This window comes from Archocentrus centrarchus, chromosome 9 (genome assembly GCF_007364275.1).
Source record: "Archocentrus centrarchus isolate MPI-CPG fArcCen1 chromosome 9, fArcCen1, whole genome shotgun sequence".
Taxonomy (NCBI): Eukaryota; Metazoa; Chordata; class Actinopteri; order Cichliformes; family Cichlidae; genus Archocentrus; species Archocentrus centrarchus.
Genome location: NC_044354.1, coordinates 4,870,716 through 4,892,536, shown reverse-complemented (window position 1 = coordinate 4,892,536; position 21,821 = coordinate 4,870,716). Strand labels below are relative to the sequence as shown.

At 38.4% G+C, this 21,821-nt stretch overlaps 1 protein-coding gene across 1 annotated transcript in view; it reads left to right on the top strand.

Annotated features, from left to right (window-relative positions):
* The window catches only part of tmem8b (transmembrane protein 8B), a 34,793-nt gene extending 20,562 nt beyond the window's left edge, over positions 1-14,231 (top strand). Inside the window, exons 8-13 of the mRNA XM_030737761.1 lie at positions 43-166; positions 3,958-4,100; positions 5,412-5,590; positions 6,749-6,895; positions 10,102-10,218; positions 13,126-14,231. Of these exons, the coding sequence (XP_030593621.1) occupies positions 43-166; positions 3,958-4,100; positions 5,412-5,590; positions 6,749-6,895; positions 10,102-10,218; positions 13,126-13,461 (1,046 nt within the window). The 3' untranslated portion in view covers positions 13,462-14,231. The remainder of the gene's footprint in view (positions 1-42; positions 167-3,957; positions 4,101-5,411; positions 5,591-6,748; positions 6,896-10,101; positions 10,219-13,125) is intronic.
* Positions 14,232-21,821: the final 7,590 nt, after the last annotated feature.

The window sequence follows — 21,821 nt, the reverse complement described above, 5'->3', positions numbered from 1 at the left end:
ACGGCTCTAACTTTGTTTTTATTGTGTTCTCTTGTTCTTAAGAATCAGTGGCCGGGTTTTTCCTCTCAGTGAACACTTCTACTAATATCACCAAACTGAGGATTCCCTACCCACAAACAGGCACCTGGTACCTCAGTCTGCGCTCCCTATGTGCCACTGAACACGGGTAAGACAGAAAAATTCACTTAACTTTTTACGTTATTAAGCCATGTGTTGGTTATAATGTATTCTATTTTATTGAGCTACATAACATTCTACTTATTTGTTATGTGTTTGTTGTGCTTTATGTGTTGTCTTTTAATTGCTGTAACAAAGCAATTTCCCAACTTCTGAATAAATAGGTATATCTAATCTTGTCTTAATTATTTATCAATTAAACTCTGATTTTCTGTGGGTTTTTATGTCTTTAAAGAGAAAATATGATACTTGTGTGTTGACTCATGATACTTCTTTCATTGCTGTACAATAAATATGAAGCTGCTGTCAAAAGTTTGAAAGTTCAACTTGGCAAACAAGACTAGAATAAGAGGATCTAAATTAAGAATCCTTCTGACAACACAATTCTTGTCAAAGAAGTAAACAAGCACATCTGCAAAAATTCAAACTATGCCCTTAAAATGAAAACAATTGTGTGAACTGTATTCTCTTGAGTGCTCAACCAAGAAAGTCTTAAAAACATCATTTACAAGCAGAAATTCAGTGAAATCATCTGAACAACTGTTGCTCATAAATTTTTGACAGTCTCATAATCAGTTCTTCGGCCTGGTCCCAGTGCCCCACAGCAACCTCTACGAGACAGTATGTGCTGTCAATTACAGAAAGACAATTGCAGAATAGGACATTCAATATATCTTATGAATTCATCAGTATAACACAATCTCTAGTTTGTTTACCAAAATAAATAATTCATTTATATAATGAAGATACCACGCTTTCTGTTTGAATAGCGCAGCCTCCCTCATTGAACCACATCCTCTCCCATCTGTCACCCAGCAGACTGATTTGGCATTGGCTTCATAAATGTGTGTATGGTGCACACCGAGCATATGACATGGAGGAGGGTTAGATTTGGAGGTTTGGAAATCAGATTTTCCATATTTTCACACTTGCCCATTTTATATAAGATAAGATAAGATAGTGTTTATTATATATATATATATATATATATATATATATATATATGTGTGTGTGTGTGTGTGTGTGTATATATATATATATACACACACACACACACACGCATAGAGTGGGAAAAATAAGTATCTGATACACTGCCAATTTTCCCACCTGCAAAGCATGGAGAGGTCTGTAATTTTTATTATAGGTACACTTCAACTGTGTGACAGAATCTAAAAAAATTAATTAAATAATTAATTTGCATTTAATTGCATGAAATAAGTATTTGATACAATAGAAAAACTGAACTTAATATTTGGTACAGAAACCTTTGCTTGCAGATGTTTCCTGTAGTTCTTGACTACGTTTGCACACTGCAGCAGGATTTTGGCCCACTCCTCCATACAGATCTTCTCCAGATCTTTCAGGTTTCAGGGCTGTCGCTGGGCAACATTGAGTTTCAGCTCCCTCCAAAGATTTTCTATTGGGTTCAGGTCCAGGACCTTGAAATGCTTCTTATGGAGCCACTCAGTGTGTTTCGGGTCATTGTCATACTGGAAGACCCAGCCATGACCCATCTTCAATGCTCTTACTGAGGAAAGGAGGCCAAAATCATGTGATATAGGACCCCATCCATCCTCCCTTTAATACAGTGCAGTCGTCCTGTCCCCTTTGCAGAGAAGCACGCACAAAGTATAATGTTTCCACTCCCATGCTTCACGGTTGGGACGGTGTTCTTGAGGTTGTACTCATCCTTTTTCTTCCTCTAACACGTGAGTGGATTTGATACCAAAAAGCTCTAATTTGGTCTCATCTGACCACATGACCTTCTCCCATGCCTCCTCTGGATCATCCAGATGGTCACTGGCTAACTTCAAATGGGCCTGGACATTTGCTGGTGTGAGCAGGGGGACCTTGCGTGCCCTGCAGAATTTTAATCCGTGACGACATAGTGTGTTACTAACGGTCATCTTTGAGACCGTGGTCCCGGCTCTCTTCAGGTCATTGAGCAGGTCCCCTCGTGTAGTTCTGGGCTGGTTCCTGACCTTTCTCAGAATCATCCTTACCCCACGAGGTGAGATCCTGCATGGAGCCTCAGACTGAGGAAGAGTGACAGTCATCTTGTTTGTTCCATTTTCTAATAATTGCACCAACAGTTGTTGCCTCCTTACCAAGCTGCTTGACGGTGTTCCTCCCAGCCTTGTGCAGGTCTACAATGTTGTCCCTGGTGTCCTTAGACAGTTCTTTGGTCTTGGGCATGGTGGAGAGGTTGGAGTGTGATTGATTGAGTGTGGACAGGTCTGTTTTATACAGGTAACAAGTTCAAACAGGTGCCATTAATACAGGTAATTCGTGCAGAGTAGGAGGGCTTCTTAAAGAAAACAGGTCTGTGAGAGCCATAATTCTTGCTGGTTATTAGGAAATCAAATACTTATTTCATGCAATAAAATTCAAATTAATTATTTTAAAGTCATACAATGTAATTTTCTGGAATTTTTTTTTTTTTAGATTCTGCCTCTCACAGTTGAAGTGTACCTATGATAAAAATTACCGACCTCTCCATACTTTGTAGGTGGGAAAACTTGCAAAATCGGCAGTGTATCGAAATCTTTTTTCCCCACTGTGTGGGGGTATATATATATATATATATATATATATATATATATATATATATATATATATATATATATATACATATATATATATTATCTCCATGTTTATGTGAGTTTTACCCAACCTGTGAATTCAATAAGTTTTTTTCTCTGAGGGTTGTGAAGCCAATGTGAATCATGTCAGAGAGAGAAGTTAGGGAGAATGTTTTCATCAAGTTTTGCTGTTGTAATGTCATATACGAGTTCGTTAAGTATTAGCAATTCAGCAGATTGAGCTGTTTTGGCGAAGCCTTTATGGGCACAAAAATGTGAACAGAAATTAAGCAGATTTTCTCTGTGCCACTTGGGAGTTCCAATTGAATCTGAATAACAGATAATAACAGATGGTGTGGGACATGGACTCATCCTCTCACGAACGCTTAGCTGATGTATGAAGATGCAGACAAAGATCACAGTGTTCCGTGCTAGAGTCCCACACATTTGCATATACTAAATCAATCAGGTGTCATTAGATGGTGAATGACAGGTGCTCTTCAAAAGCGCAACTAAGCCGATTTATACGACTTCAAAATCGTGACAAAAATAGCTGTGAAAATATAAAGAAATGCACTGAAGTTTCATTCTCTGGAAGTGATTGCTGGATTATTAAAAAAAAAAAAAAAAAAACAGCATTTTCCCCCCCATATTGTTAAACATGAGCAAATTATATATAAGTCCACACACATTTGTGCTCTGGCTATAGCTACCAATAACCTCTGTCAGACTGTGAATATACAGGAACCTGTAGAGTTAGAATTTTGTGAGAAATTACAGCTGAGTTACCTACTCAAACTACTTAATGAAGGTTAAACTAGAACCCTTGGTGGAATAGACATCATTTACAGAAAATTAGTTTTGTAATTGCATCATAAAGTTGGAGATTGTCAAGGCTGAATAGAATAAAGTTGTCTGACATCTCGTAATCTTGAAACAACCTTTTGATCTCCAATGATGGTGATGGTGAGGATGATGAGGGTTTCTGGAGGATACAAGGAAACTAAACTAAAATCCAACGGGCCCCTGAGCAGCTTTCAGAGGCAGAGTTTTGACAGCGCTTAGAGTGATACAGCTGATTATTATAGGGTTCTGACACATTTGGCTGTAAAACAAAGTGCTGTCTCATCTGAAGATGCTGTCCAGATGACAAATAATCAAGCGATGACCTACAAGCACATTTATTTGCCTTTTTCAGGTTTGAGGCATGCACTAATGCAACTGCAGAGGTTTATATGCGTGCGTACCTGACGCCGTGCATCAATGACTGTGGGACATATGGACAGTGCAAGCTTCTGCGCACCAACAACTATCTTTATGCTGCATGTGAATGCAAAGCAGGTAACAATTTTCTTTAAAGATGTATTGCAGTGCATCACACTGTCTTAATTTTTCAAGCTTAAACAAACAGCATTTTAAAATTCTTTGTTTATTTGTTTGGATTTGTGGTGCATTTGTTGTCCGTTAAATTGAAAGTAGGTGGTCTACTAATATCTTTTTTGATTCTGTTGCAATATTGAAGTCATCCAGTTATTAATTAAACAGAGCAAGCTGTTTCATAGAAAGAAATATAATTATTACTGTATATATTCAACAACAGCCTTAAATATTAATAAGTTATTAATTAGTAATTAATGAATAGCAAGAAAGTGCAACACCAAATGTATAATTACACTTGATTCTCAGCTGTCAAAATATTCTTTTGCATATGAAAGATAAGACAGAATTTTCCTTTAAGAAAATGGGTCATCACTACTGCAAAGAATTTCTAATTTGTTGGAAAATACATCATCCGGAGTGACAAGAAAATGAGAGAGAGAGCCAGGTGGGATGACACAGGTCATTTTCCAGAATTGAGCTGGCAATTCTGCAATTAAATTGCATGTGCCACTTTTCAATGACTCATACAGCGGCCTGATGTAAATCTTCTAATATAAGCCGCTTTGATAAGACAATAAAACATAGTCTTAATTACCAACATCTTTTCAATAAAAGATGAGCTTATGAAACTAAACAAAGCATGCCCGCTGAGGCTTTTTTAAATCCTGTCTTTGATCTTCTGTTATCAGAGCCGGTTTCTCTTCAGTTAAATTCATTGTCATACTTCATATGTGTGACTGCTTCCTGGCAGACACTTTGCATTCAGCTCTTGCCCTTGGCCCATTCTCAGGCTGCAAAACCTCTGTTCAGCAGTGCTCACGAATATTTAATTCACATTGTCTTATTCAATCCACCACTTGATAAGGATCCAATGTACCAAAACAGGGGGGGTGTTTTAAAATAGAAGTGAGTTCACACCAGGAGGCTCTATTGTGCTGGATAAACAACTTCACACATATCTGTTTTTGATTATTTTTTACAGAGAAATGTCTGTTCATAGGAAAAGGCTGGTAAGGCATTATTCTTGTCAAGAGAAAATAAATGTTTCATACATTTTAAGAGAGAGAGTAAATTCAAAGGCTAAGGCTTGAAAGAAGCAGTTTTTTCTCATTCACAAACCAAAACCAAAGTTTTTCCTAGAGTTTATATAGAGTTTAAGGAAGACAGAAACCATTTACGCTTTTTCCAATGTGTAAAGCCTGACAACAAAAAAAAGCTGTCTTAGATCTTTACTCTCTTACTTACAGTACGTTGCATGTGTGTGTGTTTTAGGCTGGGATGGCTGGGGGTGCACAGACAACTCAGAAGCCTATTCCTACAGTTTCCAGCTCCTCTCCACCCTGCTCCTCTGTCTCAGTAACCTGATGTTTGTTCCGCCCGTTGCCATCGCCATCCGAAGCCACTACCTGCTGGAGGCTTCAGTCTACATCTTTACCATGTTCTTTTCTACTGTAAGTGACAACCAAACAATAAAAGTGGTGACCTAAAATATATTTTTGTCTCATATAAGCATGGCAATATGCTAACAGAGAGTTAGTAGCAGTAATGCACAAAAGCAAGGATGAAGAAAACAATCATAGTGGTAAATCAAAAAACAATTGCAATTTGAAATAACAATTAAAAAAGAATCACAAAAGCAGATGTTTTCTGAAAGTAATCAGATTGTGCCAGGGCTGGAAACACAGGAAACACATAGACGCATAGACTTTCTTTGTATGCAGATGACATACTCCTATTTTTGAGTAATCCGTTCTAATCTATACCACATTCATAAATGCTTATACTTACCAGTATTCTATTCCTCATTGCAAATATTAAATGTCTTTCATTATTGTATGGAATAAAAAATTCTCCTGTACCATTTCCACTGCAAGAATCACAGTCTGAATTAAAGTCTGGGTAAAACTGAGGTTGAAATCCCGCTGGAACTGGAAACAATTCTCTTTATGGCATCATTATTTTTGAATAATCTGCTGCATTTCAGCCACTTCCATAAGGAAGCAGAGTAATGTGTTGTATAGTGTTAAAAAAATTACATTTAAAAGTAGACCACACTTTTTCATGTCTCAGAGGACTAATTCAATATTTCTCCTTGGACAAAAGTGCCCTATTGTATAGTTTTTATATTATTTGACAAAAATAAATGCTCCTTAATAAAATTACAAAAACTCCAGTTCTCCTTAAGAATGCATGTCTTAGCTGTACCTACAGGAACATATATAATCATTATCACTTTTCTTTCAAACAGGGATTCCTCACAGAATGGTTGATGATAGGAAGAAAGCAGCCATTATCTAGACAGTGTATTCATGCGGGGCCTCTCTTTTCTTCTTTCAAGAAAGCTGTAAAAATAAATTGCAAGAAATATAGCTGGAAACATATGTTTGTGTAGTTGCATACAAAAATAGTGTTTGCCACTGTGCTGTCTGTATAGCTTCTTTGTCAGTAGCCAGCAATAACCTGTATTGGAGTATTGCTTATTTTATTCAGCCTATCATTCAGCTCTTGCTTTTTACAGAATGTTTTTTTTTTTTTTGCTGCCATGTTATCTATTGTTTGGACACAACTGTGTGTTTTTGTAACCATTGCTTTTTCCTCTGTTTTCACAGTTCTACCATGCATGTGACCAGCCAGGCATTGTGGTCTTTTGCATCATGGAGTATGACGTTCTGCAGTTTTGTGACTTTCTGGGGTCGCTCATGTCAGTGTGGGTCACTGTCATTGCAATGGCCAGGCTAAAGTCCATCATCAAACAGGTATGTTTAACATGAGGCCTTTCTGTCCTGATATTCAGACTCAATATCCATAAACTTGTATCATATTTTTGTAGGAAAATGTGTATGCCGCTGAGTCCTGCTGTAAGAGACACTTTATAGAAATTGAAACATGTCACAAGTATAGTAAAATCTACAATTTTTGGTACATCTCAACATAAATCAATTGAGAAAATACATGTCACATGGCATCATTAACAATGCATATTGATAAACATGTGATTTAAATGGCTTTTTATGCTGAAGCTTGTTAGTTTTTCCTACTCTAGCTGCAAAGTAATAAGCAGCACTTCAGCCTGGCCACATGAAGTCCAGCTTAGGCCATGTCCTTTTATGTGGAGTTTATGTCTCTAAATGGATAAGCAGCCATTTAGGAGAACAACTCAACCTGTTTGATTTGCTACTTAATGGAAAGTTAGATGTGGGTACATTCAGACATCTGGACACAGAGGTCTTCAGATCCTAATGCTTTTGCACTGCTTTGCAGGCTGGCAGTTTCTGAACTGAGAAAAACCCAGAACAAAGAGAGATTAGAGAACAGAAAAGCTGTAGAGTTATAAAGAGTACCACATATGCCTCAGTTTTTAGTTATAAATGAAAAGATCAAAATGTTAAAGCATTGCATGGCACTAAATTCTCTGGTTGCTGACATATTGCATGGGTAATGGTAAACACTAACAGGTGCACCTTCTCCATGGGTCACTCCCTGGCTGCATACCAAGATGGAGCAGTCTCAGGGAAAGTGTGTGTATGTGTAAATGTGTGTCCATGTCCATAAATGAGACAGAGAGGGGGGAAGGGGGGAGAAGAGAGAAGGTGTGGAGTAGGAGGAGGATGGGGAGTGCATGAACATCTGCTGTCCTCTAGAGTTTTCATTTTTGCTTAGCGCTGCAGTACGCAGTCACTAATCAAATCGCACATGTCAGGACTGGCAAGTGGGACTTTGTGCATTTGTGTACTTGAAAGAGACACTGTGAGTGTGTGTATGTGTTTGTTTGTTTGCATGTTACACCCGTAGTAGAGGGTAAAGGACCCAAGAGCATGGAATATTGTGTGTCTGAGTGTATAGCATGTGACATTTGGACCTTCAAATCTCTTAAACATCTCGCAAAAATGTTGACTGCACATCATTTTGTGCTAATTCACATGAAGAATGAGCACCGGGAGATTTTTAAGTCTCAACTTGGTGAAAGTTCTGGATCAAAATTATATATTTCAATTTAAAAGATAATTATACTTTATCACATCTTTGTAATTTTGGCCCTCATTTATTGAACAGTTCTGACAACACTGTTCTCACCAAAGTAATTGCTTTTGGCACGTAGGACGTGAAATATGTTTGTTTAGTCAATCAGAAAAAAAATTGGCCACATGATCTTAATTACTAGTAGCTAAGTAGGTACGCCTGAAATATCTGCTGCACATAGAAACTCTTTTTCTACTTCTGTGTTTGACCCTGCAGAACGACGATTTTCAGTACATGAAATTGAATCGAATTTAAATTCCAATAGAATGAATGAACATGCAACATTGTTACCCAATGTGACATTGTGATATGCAATAGCTTAACAAAGGGCTCAACAAATAAGTAGATAATTCAACAGTACAGCCAGAAGTTTACAAATACACTAATAGCCCTGAAGAATCTTAGCAGATCAAAGGTCGTATAGAAGAGTTTTGATACTCTTCTATAATAGCATAACATATAATATATATTATATTTTAATGTAGTATTATAATATATACTATAATAGTCTTATAATAGCATATGTTAATAAAGATATAAAAAAATGGTTGTTTGAAAGATGATAAGCTGACCTTTATACTTAGATGCTCTCCATGACACACTGTTTAAATGAGCGTGAATAAATGTGTATTCTCGTGCTGTTTGAGACACCTCATTGTGGCACTGCCATTAGACATGCACCAGTAGTATATACAGTAAATCTGCTTTACTGTATATGTCATTAAACATGAAAATATAAGTGGTGGATAAAAATAGACCTTCTTTCTAGAAGTCCTGCAGGCTCATTTGTCATGATGCATTCATGTCTGCATGCAATGCATGCATGTTTCTGTGCCACTGTAGGATTCAGCAGAGCAGCATGACTGATGACTGTTTCTGCAAAGAGTCCTCAGGCTGCACCATGCTGCAGCTTTCCTCCTTGGTGTGTGCCAATTAGTTCGATTCTCCTGCAGACAGGTCATCTCTTACCAGCTCAAAAATCCTCAATTTCTCCTCACATTGCCTACTAGACCCAAGGCATTCTGGATGGGCTTAAGTTCTCCCCAAGCATGTGTAGCGCAGCTTATTGATTTTTTTTCATTCTCACTTTATCTCTTTTATATCCTGTGGCTTTATGTCCAGTTGTGAGCCTGGCAATGAAATAAAATAAAATAACTGGTTTTATATATCATGTGGCGTTATTGTTAGCATTTTGTTTTTACTGTTTTATTGGGGCTTTCAGCTGTTTCAAAAGAGGTCTAGTGTATTTTCCTATAAACACTTTAAAATACCCATTTTGATTTCACCTGAACTCTGCAGTTATTTTCCCTACAGGTACATTAAACTGGTGGTATATTTACATAATGAGAGGCTTTTTACCTTTTAGAGCACAGACTTGCATGTTGTGAGCCAAAGGTAGCTTGTTGTGGCAGTTAACAATGCAGTAAATAGCTCCCATTATTTTATATTTTTCTCTCAGTACTGTCTGTCTCTAGTTCTCAGCCATAGACCTATTTGTTCTTGCATAAGATCAGTATTAAAAATCTTAAAATAGCAAAAACAAACATGTGTCCATGGCACAACAACACTTCTTTCAGTAAGGCACATATTTCTGTGCAGCAGCACAGTTATGTTCTCCACAAGACCTCCTTGGTGTCGTGAACTGTGTGTGTTAGGAAAAGCATAGCTCTCACAGCCAAATGACAGGATGTCAGCTCAAAACAGGGAAAAAAGCAAAAGTATAGTCCACATATGAATCACGTGATGGTTTAGAGGTTTGACGCAAAGTCATTTTTCTTATATGAATGGGGAAAAGGTTACAGTTTTGACAAACTAGCAGCAGTCTTTACCTCACCAAAGGTAGAGATGTGCTGCTGCTTGACCATGCAAACATCCTTTTGTTTGAAACGATGCTGTCTGTGTTTATGGGGGGCAGTTATTGATCCATGTGTTTTTTGTCAAGGTTCTGTATCTGCTGGGGGCGATGTCTCTGTCCATGGCTTTGCAGCTGGACCGTCATGGTCTGTGGAACCTGCTGGGACCCAGCCTGTTTGCTCTGGGCATCATGGCCGTGGCATGGGTAAGGGAAAAATTAGGTAGTTATTTACAGTCACTGTAGAGTAACACTCTGAAGGGGGAAAAAAAAAAGTTTATTTAATAATCTGTTTAATTGCATTTAAAAAAGTTTATTGATTGCAGACAAAAATGTTGAGAGATATGATAAAAGGTAAGAAAATATATTTTAAAAAATGTGGTCACTATAAAGATGACACTGAAAATTTTTATACATGTATGTACAAACCTATAAAAATCTATATACTGCTGTGGGTAATTTTTTCTTGCAGTGATATATTTATTGCATTATTTGTATGACAGAAACAGTGCTTACAAAAAAAAAAAATCAGGTGTAAAGTACTTTAGGTGTAAAATTATTTCTGCATGTATTCACTGGGGACATTTTTTGCAGAGGATAAAATGATTATTTTAATACATAATTTGTGTTTAACATTCATGCTTGTTCAGACATGCAAATAAAATATGTCTGCGCTGTCCCTCTATTGTCTTTTATGATAGTGAGTGTAAACGGATTAAATCTGCCATGTAAGCCAACATAGGGCTGAAACATGCGCACGGCTAAAAAACAGGCGGTTTTCTGACCAATGAAGCTATTTTACATTAGTATTGAAGGGGCTTTAAAAGTTTTGCAGCCTGTGGGTATTAGTCATGGGTTGTAGTTCCATTATAACTCAGCTTGTACTTTCACTGACTCTTCTTCGAGTCATAATGTGCTCCCTGAACTGAGAAGATAAAAAATAATAGTCTTTCAGGCAAGGTTCTCGTGAAAAAAAAAAAAAAAGCCTTTAACACCAAACCTCTGACATGAGTTTGAAAACAAGGTTTGTGGTTTCCTTGGAGAAAGCTTTGTGCTGAATAAAGTGTGGGAGTTGTAGCTCTGAGAGTTATCTTACTGCGGAGGATCCTACAGAAATAGAGGAAGACGAAGTACTATTTAATTCCACTATGTAAACCCTCCAGCTTAAGCACAATAAGTAGGAAACCGTAGTCAAAAAAATCCCTTTTTTCCTGAATGCTTAAAAATAATGCACTGGCTTCCAATATTTGGCTGTTTATTTTTTAGCCTTTGGTTGATTTGTAATTCAATTATAGGTGGCTTGTTGACATATGTGACATACGTCATATGTGACAGCATCTACGGACTGCAAGTATAAACAGAGATAATCTCTCATCTTCCCTCGGCAAACGAAACAACACGCTGTACAGGAATAAACTCCTCACAGGAACCTTTCCATAAAAAAAGTCAGTTGAAGCTAATGCTAATGTTGCAGTTTTTAAAGATAAACCTGGGATTCTGCTTTGATTACCTGACACTTAATAATTTATCAGCAGTTCAACAGTGTATGTCTGCATTTCAACGCTCTCTGCTCCGCACTGCAACTCCGAGTCTGAGCACCGCACATTTTCTACAAGAGCCCTTTCATTTCAGCTTGTCATGTTTCTGCAAAGCTTGGCATTCTGAATGTTCTCAGACACAACCGAATTAGATCAGTCAAGCAGAGGGCACAGAGCGTCTGCTGCTGTGCAGGGGTATCATTAGCAGTAAAAGGAAGGGGGGGAAGTTCAAATCTGTCAATGCCAAATATCCCTAATTCTCCAAACTAAATGAGGTCTCTGACTCATACATAAAAACACCATCCTGGTCTAGAATTATTTGGCTTGCCCACAAAAGTATGCAGTTCCAGGGGGACTGCCAGAGTAAAAACACTTCTTGTGTTTTTCTTCACTTGGCTTCACAGAAATTATTATGCTATATGCATTTTGCATTATTCATTGTTAAATGCACACAGATCCATCTTGTGCATGTAATTAGTTTTGTCATTCATGAACAGCTTACATTTCCCCTTAGATTGTATCAATTTTTATAGTAACATTTTGAGCAAAAAAACCAATATAATTCAAGCAATCAGTGTTTATGAACCGATGAAAATAGAGACCGAATGAATTTACGTTCATTTCTCTTTGGGCACTGTTAGCGGCAATCACAGCACACTTACAAAAAGCATTAGGACATATTCTCAAAAATGGATTTCATATGCACCTCCAGCAAAGACAACATGAACATAAAAAAAAAAAAAAAACAGATGAAGCATTGACAGGCGAGTCACTTATCCATCTACCGGTCCAGATGATAGACTTTTTCCGCAGCACTAGGCATGAATACAAAATTTCATACAATAAAACCCGCAGAGATTCATGAAGAATACCATCCCTCTTCACCTGTAATAAAATAGAGATGTCTACCGGTCCCTCACTGAAATCCCACTGCTCTCAGTTCTTTAATGACTCTCCCTGTGTGATCTCCCACTTCAATATGCTGTTTCTACATTAAAAAAAAGTTCATTAAATTAAAACAGTAAGACCATTAAACACAAGGCCTTAGAGATCAATTCATGTGGAAAATAAACTGTAAAACACTCATCACAAGGAGCGGAAGTAAAATATGCCAAGTTTCCTTTGCGGTTTGCTGCGAGAGACCGTGCTGCCTTTGATGCACATCATATTGCTAATTACGTAAGCATAAAAGAAACACACGTGTCCAAATATTTGTTTATACGTAGCCCTGGGAAGTGCATGTTATAGCTCCAGTTTCCAGTCTGTGGTGATGAGGTCAGATACACATGAATACAAAAATAGATTTTGCAGGTTCTTAGTGGTTGTTGATGGGGTTAAATTGGTTGCATGGGAATACATTAAGCATTTTTCTCAGTCTGCAAATGTATCTCAGTATTTTAAGTGACTGGCATTGTGTTGTTCTTTCCTGGAATTTCCTATATGAAATTACGAGTGGGTGTTAAACTATACCCACTGAAAATGTTATTTTGTGAGTTTTCTGAAAAACAAACAAACCAAAAAAAACGGTGCAAATAGTGATACTGAAAACATTTTTTTGTGTCTGTGGACCTGTCAGACTGTGCGCACCATCCGGCGCCGGCGTTGCTACCCGCCCACCTGGAAGCGCTGGGTCTTCTTCCTCTTCCCGGGCACCATGATTGCCACATCTGCCGTGGCGCTCTACGCCTTTGTGGAGACAGAGGAGAACTACTTCTACATACACAGCATCTGGCACATGCTGATTGCAGGGAGTGTGGGCTTTCTGCTGCCACCTCGAGCCAAGCCCGATGCCAAGGTGACCCCGCTGAAGCGTAGGCGGGGCTGCGGCTATCAGCTGTGCGTGAATGAGCATGAGGAGCTTGGCCTGGTGGACCCAGGAATCATTTCCATCAACAGCATCTGCACCAGCTGATAAATTCCCCACCCTCAGCCTTTTACCTTAGAGACACTTCATTGCCTTCTTTTACTTGGGAAATTCACACACGGGAAACTAAGCCACAGAACTTGAAAAAGCAATGTAAATATTTAATGCTGATGTGACACAATGTGTTTCTTTTTTTTCTTCTGTTGTTATTGTCATGGTAATTACTATCAACACAAATGTAATTATTATTATCTATAGTTAAAGTTCTGATGAATTGTGGGTGTACAGTGACACACTGTTGTTTGTGAATATGTATTTAAAGTCAAGCTGAAACACTGCTGCTACCTGACAGTGACTGTAAAACTGCTTCTGTTAGTTATTTATTGGTGGTCTTGTACAGTAAACAGGCCAGTTATTCTACAGTAGGGGCACAGATAAAGGGAGGGATGTGGATGGACATTTATCAAGGGCACGGCTTTTCTGAAATTCTTTTGGAATATATATCTTTTGCACTGAGACACAAAAATGTTATTCTGTAAATTTTTATAAGGATATAAACTACAGTGGGCATCACAAATGTAAAACCTAGCTGTCATGTGGAATGTTAGACTGTCTTTTGCAATGTACCGCTTTTACACGAATGTGCTGATTGCTCTTGAAAAGAACAATTCCAAAGTCCGGTTTCCTGTGCTTGGAGAAGAGGGGAGGCAGGATTACTTCAGAGACCTCAAACCAAGACCTCACCTCCCTGCTCTTTTCTGACAGGACCTGTGCGACACCACATTCATGAACAATAAATGTTTTCTTTCTTTGCCTCAGTATTGCTTTGCTTCTTTCAAAGCTTTTAAATGTATTGAGTCTCCCACAAAGACATCATAGTGCAATTCCTGGCCCTAATGGAAGCCAGTGGTTCTCAGACAGTGAGATGAGATGTTGTCAAAAGCATCCTCCCAGGAATAGAGCAAAAGATAAATAATTCTCCTACAGAGCAGCAGCATGAATGCTGCTTCCGTCCATACTGTTCGGATGGAGACTCTCCTCTTATGTAAGGAAAAGAGGAGCTGTGAAGGTTAGATTCCTGTTTGCTGCATCCCTTTTAGGTGTGATCCATCAGATGTTCTTTAATATTTATTATTCCGTGTGCACTTCAGGTGTTTTTTTTTTTGTTTTTTTTTTTGGGGGGGGGGGGGGTCATTTTATTTCAGAATAGATTAAATAATTTATTGTTCTGGCAGGTATACAAGTGGAAATTGTGCCTGACCTTGATATCCCTCCAATAAGATATCATCCTCGTACTCAGAGGAAGAGTTTGACATTTTGAAAATCATGTCCTTTCAGTCCCTGGTCTTGAGAAGACTGATACAATACTCCTGTAGCTATAAAGCAAGAAGGTCAAGAAACTGTTAGTGTAGCTATCACACAAAAGACTGAAAACCTGGAGACACAGTTTTGCCTTCTACTAACATTATATTTAACAACCAAATATGAGAGTTATATCAGTCTAAGCTTGGTAATAAAGTAGGTCATAACTCAATCCTATCGGAATATATATTTACATGTAAGCACGCACATTTACATGTAAATTTAAAAGGAAAGTAGAGATATAAAGTATAGTTTATCCTCACTGCCGTTGCCCTTGCACATAATACCAACTACCGTGATACACTTTGGTGTCATCTGATCACAGACATTAAATAAAAGATGAACGTATCCTCTGGGGAGGTCAGTCAGATTGTACAGAAGTCTATAAGAAAATGTTCCCTCTTGATTTGTGGCCTCAGTAAACACTTTTCCTGATGAGTTTATAATCACTAGTATCAAGTCTTCATCAGTACAGCATGATCCTCATTTTGCACATTATGATCCCATTTAGAGTGAAATAGATGATAAAGCAGGGTATGCTTTAGAGCGAAGGCTATCTCATCCTTAACAAGATGCTTATGAAGTGTGGTGTGCTTTGTTTCTCAGTCAGAAGACATACTGCAGGGTCATCGGTTCAGTTTCTCCAGTAATTACATTTATTTTGAACCCTTATGTGATTTTCTAGATAGCATCTGGGATGAAAAGTTAAGAATCAGATTTCATGTCCTGCACAGTAGTAACCACCGTTTGTGTTGACCGTGGTTGCACCAAACCTGGTTGCAGTCATGCAGGGTGGCTCCTTAGACAAGAAGTTCATTCAGTTTCACCATTTTTTGACATCCATACCCCCACCCCCCACCCCCCCTTGGTGGCTGCTGATGGGCTTGTTTTGGAGCATCCTCATCTTCAAACTCACAGTAAGACTCTGAATTAATGGTGCTGCCATAGCTCACCCGATTGAGCAGGTGAGCATGTACTCAAGATTAGAGTCCTCACCGCAGAGGTTTGAGTTGGCCCCAGACTGTTTCCTGTGCGTCATTCCCCTTCACGCTCTCCCGACCCTCCTATCTACTGTCTGCGCTGTCTTTTCCAATAAAGGCAAAAGGATTCCTGTTCTAAAAACGCTTCCTCTCCATCATCTTCCAAATCATTGTCTAAATTCACTGAAGTTCTCGCAGAGAATACTGACTGAAAAGCAGACGCAGGCTAAGCTGTTTGATGTGTCCCACTCCTGATTTGTTCTTCACAGAAAATGAGCCAAAGACAAGATGTCTGAGATTAAAATGATAATAAATCACACTGAAAACAAGTCCAACACACCTGAACACCACACAAGGGTTAAGACTGTCATCAGTCATCGGAGTCATCGCAGCTGAATCTTACAAACAAAGCAAGCTAGTTAGTGCTAGCATTAGCTGCTTGGCATTGATCTAAGCATGTCTGCACTGAGATTTTAGAAAGAAAAAAAATACCAACAGCTAAAATGCCAAACACAAGTCTCCAAAAGAATTATCTAAAATCTACTGGATCATGTCATATATGTATATCCATCTTTTGTATATGGTGCATGTGGCTGGCACACAAAATGAATGAGATGAATCCTCAGTCTATGTGGGAACAAAAGATTCCCAGAACTTATGGCAGGAGTTTGGTGCAACAATTGGAAAATAAACTTTCTGAAGAAAACTTGCCTGATGGTGTCTTTGAATGACATAAGCTACTTCACCTCTTCTGTTGTTATAAAAATATTAAGTCACTGCATTAACAACACATCTAATTGGATATCAAGACTTTTATTCTAGCGTTGAAAGCAAAGCATTTATTTATAGCACAAGCTAGGATTTTACTAAAGCTTCCAGAACTGCAGCTAATTATGTCTCAAGTGTGTGTGTGTGTGTGTGTGTGTGTGTGTGTTCCAGCTGAACACTAACACCAGCATATAATGCCAGGAAATCAACAAATATTACAATTTTTCCCCTGGGAAGGTCTGTGCAGGATTTCATGACATGTAGTCACATTAGTCTCTCACTGGCTGAGACACCAATGCAGCCATTAGCAGAATCATGTCAGGCTATATATATATATATATATATATATATATATATATATATATATATATATATATATATATATATATATATATATATATATATATATATATATATATATAAGTTCTGAGTGTGTCTGTGTGTGTGAGAGAGAGACTGCTGAGCTTTGAAATATAGTGGAATGAAGGTCTCCAAAGGCTATATAATGTCCTTACATTGAATTTTCTTCTCTCTGTTCAAAGGCACAGGAAAATGATGTCTACAGTGTGGTGATACAGTGTTATTAAATAAAAACAGTAGCAAAATGACAAAAACAGTTCTTCATGCTTTTGATTCACACTCACATTCATATTCTTTGTATATAACTTTATTGGTGATTAATAAATGCACAAAGGTACATTTCACATATCTCCCACACATCCCAGACAGCCGAGAGCCTTTGCTGCACTCTTCATCTCATCAAAACAAATGTAACCCCCCCACCCCCCCCACCCCCCTTTTAAGCCCAAGCGGATCATTTAAGAAGCACTATTTTTAAAGGATCTTGTTGATATTGAACAGGAAAATAAAGTGCCATTGAAATTCAAAATGAAAGTGTGGTTAAATTAATGCAAAACTTTGTGGATCTGTGTATATTTCGAGGCATTTTCTCCATCACTCTCTTTGCTACATCAATGAAAAGCGAAGAAATGGAAATTCTTGTAATAAGAGACTCAATATTCCGAGTGCAGAGTGCACCCCTTGGTGGGAATAAAAAGCCTGTGACTGTACTTAATGAGACAAATTAGACCAAAATGACAAGGTCTTAGATATTGAAATTTCAAAACTGTGGATATTCTTATACTTCCATCACACATGAAAATCAATGCAAGAGGCATCTTTGTATTCATAGATTCTTGGCTAACATAACAGGGTTATTACTGTGAAACATCTCCATAAACTACAGCAGGAAAGCTATTCAGTCTTTGCTTATTTGCATGGCTATTCGTAGGTTAACTTCTGCAGTCTGAGTACAGAGTGGTGTATTGGGCTAAAATACTGTGCCAAAATACAAGCTCTGCTATTTTTTTTCTTCAGCTCTCACTATCTTGTAAAATATTCTGGTGTCAACATGACGGTTCGCTTTGTTCTTTTTTAAACAAGCTACAAGTCCTCAGTCTTATTAACTCTTCAGTCGTAGACAACGGTCCTTTAAATAAATGCAAAAAGCCGTCACGTTACAAAAACAATCCTGATGTGTTAAATACAAAGTGCAGAAAATTTGAGGATGCAAAAACAAAGTACCAGGAAATTAAAGAAAAAAAACTAGGGATGGAGCCAAATATCTCCGTTTGGCTGTACTTTTATTATTTGAGCTAAATACCAACACCTGAATAAAATGCCAGGAAACAACAATTGTGTGCAGAATTTCATGAGATCGGTCTCTCACCCACTCAGAGACTAACATGGCCATTAACGGAGTCATGCACTCACAAAGAAACTCGTCCAAATTATCTGTCCGTTTTCTTAACCACTTTCCGATTCAGCGTCACGAGGGGGCTGGAGTCGATCCCAGCTGTCACAGGGGGAGAGGCAGCGTGCAACTTGGACAGGTCTCCAGTGCACTGCAGGGTTAACACAGAGAGAACGACGACCTTTTACACTCACATTCCTGCCTTGGACCAATTTAGAATCACCAATTAACTTGGTAAGTGTGTCTTTGGACTGCACGGTTTTTGGAGTATATCCTAGAGAATCTCATACAAATTATTCCAAACAAAAATCAAATGAATAATGTGCACATGAAGCAATGTTCTTATTTTGAATTTTGAGTAAGAAATGATAACCTTCTTTGTTATTTCATATTATTCCAAACAATGCAACCTAAAAAACAAAGGTGCAGCTTATTCCCAAACTGTATGATCATTAAAAAGAGTTCTTAGGATATGTTTTCATGATAGATGATGAGGACGACGGAGTTCACATGTAGGCATTCATATTCAAGTATGGGTACACCTACGCAAACTGTGATTTTTAACATGCACCTTATGAAGCATTTTCATGTGTATGGACTCGCTCACCTTCAGTTTTAAAAGATTAAATAAGCTGTTTTTTAAAAACTAACCATGCAGAAAGCCGGGGAACAGTAAACAGATGTGTGTAATTTTTTTTTTTTTATTGTAATGACTTTTGTGGTGGTTGTATCATAATTTAATTTGCAGTAAATAGAAAACTTTTTCACTCTGATGAGTACTTGCAGCAAAAGCCTTATGAAGTGCATGAGTTTAAATAATGTATAAAAAAGTTAAAACTAAAAATGAATCATGTAAATAGCATAGCAGTTCAGAAGCTGCGAACATAAAAACATTTATAACATGAAACAGAGTTAATAATGCAGAGAATATGCACCTGTATTTGCAGGAATAATAGAGAAGTCTTCCATGCTGAATGGGGAAAATGATTCAATTTATTCAAAATACATAGAAATGTGTTTTGAATGGTCCACCAATAACAACCGTTTGTCCTTCTGCTTTACTTACTTTAGAAGTTTTGACCTCAGTGTCATCAGAGTTGCACATCATGAGCATCCCAAAGCAGGAACAGGAATGCAGTCTGAGCACAGTTTAAATACAAGGTCAACACAAAAATGAATAATTTGGTCTAAGCAGTCAAAATGCTGGAGGGTTTATAGCTAAGTAGCCACCTTTTCATCCAGAAGGGTTTTAATTTGAAGAAAGCCAAAGGATGGATTTAACCTACAGTGTCTGTATCCCATTGTTAAAATGTTGTTCAATCTCAAAGACGTCCATCAGGTGACAGTCATTGGGTCCAGGATCTGTTCTGCATGATTGCATAGCAACCAGGAAATATGAGCCCATTTTATAGGACCAGATGCACTCTGGGGTGCAAACGCTAGCCCATAATGATGTTAGTTTATTAATAAACAATTTATTACATCTTGAGCAGACAAATTCAGTTACTGTGATAATACACAACCAAAAGTTATCCTTCCTCATTTTTATTCTTATTTCCGTGTTTCACTGACCTTTTCATTGAGGTCAAAGCTAGTGTTCCAACATAGCCATCGGGGGGAAACATCGACTTTTCCAGCATCCTCATCACTGTATCACTCACTTAAATTGAGCTTGAAACAGTAATGAGCTTCATTTGCCTCATGAGCCACACATTCTGCATAAAGTTGTGATTTAAATATAAATGAGAGATTAGTGTATGTCCATGAGGGAGATTAAAAGTTAGGAAAGAGAGCAGAGCTAGTGATGAATTTGTTACAGCTGCTGTAGCTCTATCAGCTGGAGGAGGAAGAGAGGCTCTTCTTTAAGTGCAGGAGCAAACAGCACAGAGACTGCAGGGAAAGTTAAGCGTCTCGAGTTTTATCTCAGCTACTGACCTCAGGGCTGCAGGTTAAATACTGAACTGGGGAACAAGTCCAGAGCGTTAGGTGGAGGTGGAAGAAGTCAACAGAGTTTCAGACCTCTTAACAGAACGCTCTTTGACATTATTTTGTCCTGTCCCTATCGGCAGCCCATTTTACACTGTACAGACACTAGGTACTGACCACCTGCTCTCAGTGTGCAGGCAATCAATATTACATGTTGAAACACTCGTGCCAATTCACATATCGTTCCTGTTGTCCCTTTGGAGTCTTTGTTGCTGCTGTATTAAATATCACATGTTGTTATTCATATGCACCCACCAGCCACTTTGTTAGGTACACCTGTTCAACTGAGCATCAGAATGGGTGGAAAAAAAAGGTGATTTAAGTGACTTTGAACATGGTATAGTTGTTGGCGCTAAATGGGCGGGTCTGAGTGTTTCAGAAATTGCTGATCTATTGAGATTTTCCCACACAGCTACAACATACTGTATCTCTAGGTTTTAAAGATGGTTCGCAAAAGAGCCAATCTGTACCGGTGCTCTGAGCAAAAATACCTTGTTGGTGCCAGACATCGGAGCAGAATGGCCAGACTGCTTCAATCTGACAGAACTCAAATAACCATGTGTTACAACCAAGGTATGCAGAAGAGCATCTCTGGAGGTACAATGCATCTACCCTTGAAGCAGATGGGATACAGCAGCAGAAGACCACACCAGCTGCCACTCCTGTCAGCTAAGGACAGGAAAGTGAGGCTACAGTTTGCACAGGCTCAACAAAATGATACAAAAGAAGATTGGAAAAATGTCGCCTGGTCTGTTGAGTCTCAGTTTCTCCTGCAACATTCAGATACGAGTAGGTAAGGTCGGAATTTGGCATAAATAACATGAAAACATGGCATAATCCTGCCTTGTATCAGTGGTTCAGGCTGCTACTGCTGGTGGTGTGATGGTGTTGGAGATATTTTCTTGGGATATATTCAATTGCACATCATCTAAGTGCCACAGCTTGCCCGAGTATTATTGCTATCCACCCCTTTATGACCACAGTATGCACATCTTCTCATGGCTTCTTCCAACAGGAAGGATCATAATCTCAAATCATCTCAAACATGTTTCCTGGACATGACAGTGAGTTCACTGTATTCAAATGGCCTTCACTGTCACTGGATCTCAATCAAATAGAGGACCTTTGGGATGTAGTGCAAAAGAAGATTCACATTGTGCAAGACTTGTCGGCAGTGCAGCCAACACATCTACAAATCTTAACTTTGCTAAATCTATGCCATTAAGGATTAAGGTAGATCTGAAGGCAAAATGAAGTCCAGCTATCAAGGTGTACCTTGTCCTGTGTCGTGACTAGAGTCACAGTGTCCTGGGAGTCATATAGCCTAGTCAGCTTGTCCATAGTTTATCGTATGCTGTAACATACAGTACTCACCACGGTCATCAATTCAGTGGGAAGTGACAGGAGACACTCGATTTCTAATCTTTGGCCTGATATCTGACAGGGCTGCCCTTTGGTCACCGATTCTGTTCATAATTTTTATGGACAGAATTTCTAGGTGTAGCCAAGTGTGGCGGAAGGCTTCCGCCTTGGTGACCTCAGAAGCTCATCTCTGCTTT